General features: G+C 34.1%; 1 protein-coding gene across 1 annotated transcript; it reads right to left on the bottom strand.

Moving 5' to 3' along the window:
* Window positions 1–201: 201 nt before the first annotated feature.
* Window positions 202–1,522, bottom strand: LOC124893919 (caffeic acid 3-O-methyltransferase; the record flags this gene model as incomplete). The annotated part of the gene is given in 3 exon segments (XM_047404746.1): window positions 202–266; window positions 377–687; window positions 930–1,522. Coding segments are annotated over 3 exon segments (783 nt in total), but the record flags the coding sequence as incomplete, so codon positions are not given.
* Window positions 1,523–3,389: the final 1,867 nt, after the last annotated feature.

Below are 3,389 nucleotides of genomic sequence, written 5' to 3'. Positions count from 1 at the left end.
TTCGAATAGCCTTAGGACACCTCTACTTGTTTCCTTGTGAGACCCGTTTCTCCTACTCCACATATCTCAGTGAAACCCCATGGGCGAAAGGGACAAGATGTTACAACGAAACAAGTAGAGGTGACTGCTAGTTTATTCCACCTACACGTATCTGAATCCAGGGCTTGTTGTTGAGATGGTGGGTAGCTCGATTGGCATTACCTTCATGAAAATGGCATCTGCTTTTGGCACACTAACAAACATGTCACCACCAACCTGTTCCACACCTAGATAAAATTTAGGAAAGTGATTAGTGCGCAGCACAAAACAAGAACAAGAACATTAATGTATTTATCAATCATAGGTGGAGACTAAGACATCTTAATTGCTTAATTACCTGGATAAGATGGAGCATCTCTAATAACATGTGGCAAATCAAAGTTAATGCCCTTAATGGAGGGATACTTGGAGACAATCATGTTCACAGTAGCACCAGTTCCACCACCAACATCAACAATGGAATTGAGTCCTTCAAATCCCGTGTAGTCTTCGAGAATTTTCTTCATGGACAAGGTGGTGTGATCGGACATTCCACAGTTGAAAACCTTGTTGAATCTTGGATCTGTGCCACGGTACTCGAATGTTGTCATTCCATAAGCCTTGTCGAATGGGACTCCACCATCAAGTACTGCATCTGTTAAGTGGTACCTACAATTGAAAAGAAAAAAAAATTAGTTCAGATACTGATACATAGATATATGTATGTTAACCATCCTAATAACTAGTGGAATACATATAGTTTAGGTATGCTCATCATTTCAATTTGTTTATCAGATTTTGACTTGAACTAAAAAACACTATTAAATGTTGTGATTTTAAACTAAACATATGAATAATGTACCAAAAATGTCATTTAATTTTGTTGCTTAAACGTATCAAAGGGAATTTACCAGCTCTCCATGAGGACTTTATCTTGATTCATGAGCAAAATTGGGGCAATAGAAACACCATCCCCATTCTTAGTCAGGAACTTACACACCGGAGCCAGACTATAAAGCCGCTCAACACGGCCATCAGGGAGGGTCCTGAGTGTACAATTAAGCAGAGAGTAAGTAGCAAGAAGCCTAAACATTCGATCAAGCATAACGGGTGCCTCTGGATTCTTCGTAGGGAGCTGAGCAGCAAGCTCAGAAGGAGAAATGAATGCACCTGGACCAGCCTTAGCCATAATTTCAAGAAGGTCAAGTTCTACGGCTGCTTTTAGGACCATAGGAAGTACAGAAGCACTGGCCAATTGCATTGCAAATACGAATGCTTCATCCTCTGTTTGAGTTAGGCTATGGCTTGTTGAACCCATTTTTTGATATTCCTTTTTGGTTCTATTTCAGTTTGTTTGAATAACTGAATTGGGAAATTTTAGAGTAGAAGAAAGAGAGGTTTTTGCCTTTCGTTGAGGTGCAATGTTAGGAGTAGTGTTGGCATTTTATACGGTTCACCAACCCAATAAGAGTGACTAGTGAACTGCTCATCTATAAGTTAAACTTTATCGATTCAAATTTTAAGGCTTCTTTTAGTAATTTATTTCTTTTAAAGTTACGAATTTATGTCTAAAATTTATTGCAATTTTATTGAACTTTTGTATATAAATTTATGTTCTGTATTGAAAGCATTGGGTTCAGATAAAATTACTGTCAATACATCAAATTCCTCCCTAATTATTCCCTCAACAAATGTCTTCTTTTTCAATGTTCACTACCTGCATTAAGTCTAATGAAATTCGGATTCGCATCGAGAAGCCTCCTGTTGGGGGAAAAGTGCTCCTAAACTAAGGTGATGAACTCAAGACCGCTGGTTAAAGAAGCAATACTTATATGGGTCTAAATATATACTCCCATTTCCCGTTGTTTCAGTTTGTGTAAGCGCAAATCCAATTTCAAGAGTTAAAACGGTTTAAGTTTAAACATAATAATCCATAACATATTACTTTCTCATATATATATATATATAGACATCTGCCTAGAGCCCCCCAAATGTAATTTAACATATTCTCATGTGATCCTCCACTGTAACTAGATTTATAACAATTTGCATCAAATCATTTCTGGTTTTTGCACGGCAAAAGTTTGGATTGGGGGAGTGGAAACTTACGTAAAATAGTACCAAAAGGGAAAGAAGAGTTGGAAAAGTTTCTAATTAATGCACACGTCATCTTTGGCCATCCAACTTCGTTACTAGTCGTAAGATTTGGAGTTATATTGTTTATATATTTTGGGAAAAGTTGTGTAGACATGCCAAAACATGATTAAGAAAATTATCAAATATAATAATAATAAATATAATCATGTAAGTACCAGCTAGCATTTTCTTTCTGCTTAAAAGTTTGGCAAAATCCATACGCAGCATCCTTAAGTACGCGTCATTTTTCACTTAGACACCTTAAGTGGACATTGTTCTATTTTGGCACCTCAAGTAGCAATAAAGTGTGTCATTTTGGCACCTTTTGCTGAGTTGGCTAGGTGCGTGTATTGCACCTCCATGAAGGCCCTTGAAAACCATTTTTTGGCTGATGTGGTGCCCAATTTGGCCCACCAACAATATATTAACTCATTTTCATTAATTTATACCTTTTTTCTTATTTTTATCCATCATTTTTGTCAATTTTAAGCTTATTTAATGGTGAAAATTATTGGGAGAGATTTAAAAATTAGATACATATTTAAGAGTTTGTCTTGACAAAAACAATATATTAACTCAACGCCCATTAATTTATACTTCTTTCACATTTTTATCCATTATTTTTATCAATCTTAATTTATTTAACGGTAAGAATTATTGAGAGAAATTTATATACGCATTTAAAGGTTCGTGAAAATGAAATAATAAGCACTTTTTTTAATCATTAAGGGCAAAATCGATGAAAAAAATAAAAAAATAAGCAACATCAACGAAGAAAAATTAAAAATAAAAAAAATCGATGAAGAAAAATAAAAAAATAAAGCTAAATTAGTGAAACAAATTGAATTTAGACAAAATTAATAAAAAAATAAAATCGAAGCATTAAAAATAAGAAAAATCAGTGAAGAAAAATTAAAAATCGAAGCAAAATTGATGAAAGAAATTTAAAAATAAAGCTAAATCCGAGAAGAAAAATTAAAATAAAAAAAAACAAATAAAAAAACTAAAAACTGAAGCAAAATAGATGAAGCAAATTTGAAAAAAATAAAGCTAAATTCATGAAAAAAAATCTAAAAATCAACTAAAATCAGTGAAGAAAAATTAAAAATCGAAGCAAAATCGATGAAAAAAATTAAAGATGACTGGGGTGTAGGGGTGGGTAGGGGGTGTGGGGTCTTTGAAGAATATAAAGAGGGGAAGAAGAGTGGCGGGGTGAGTGGGGTGTTTGAAGAAAA

This window comes from Capsicum annuum, unplaced genomic scaffold (assembly GCF_002878395.1).
Source record: "Capsicum annuum cultivar UCD-10X-F1 unplaced genomic scaffold, UCD10Xv1.1 ctg67165, whole genome shotgun sequence".
Classification (NCBI taxonomy): Eukaryota; Viridiplantae; Streptophyta; class Magnoliopsida; order Solanales; family Solanaceae; genus Capsicum; species Capsicum annuum.
Note: the sequence above shows the minus strand (reverse complement) of the source record. Positions and strands in the feature narration are given on the sequence as shown.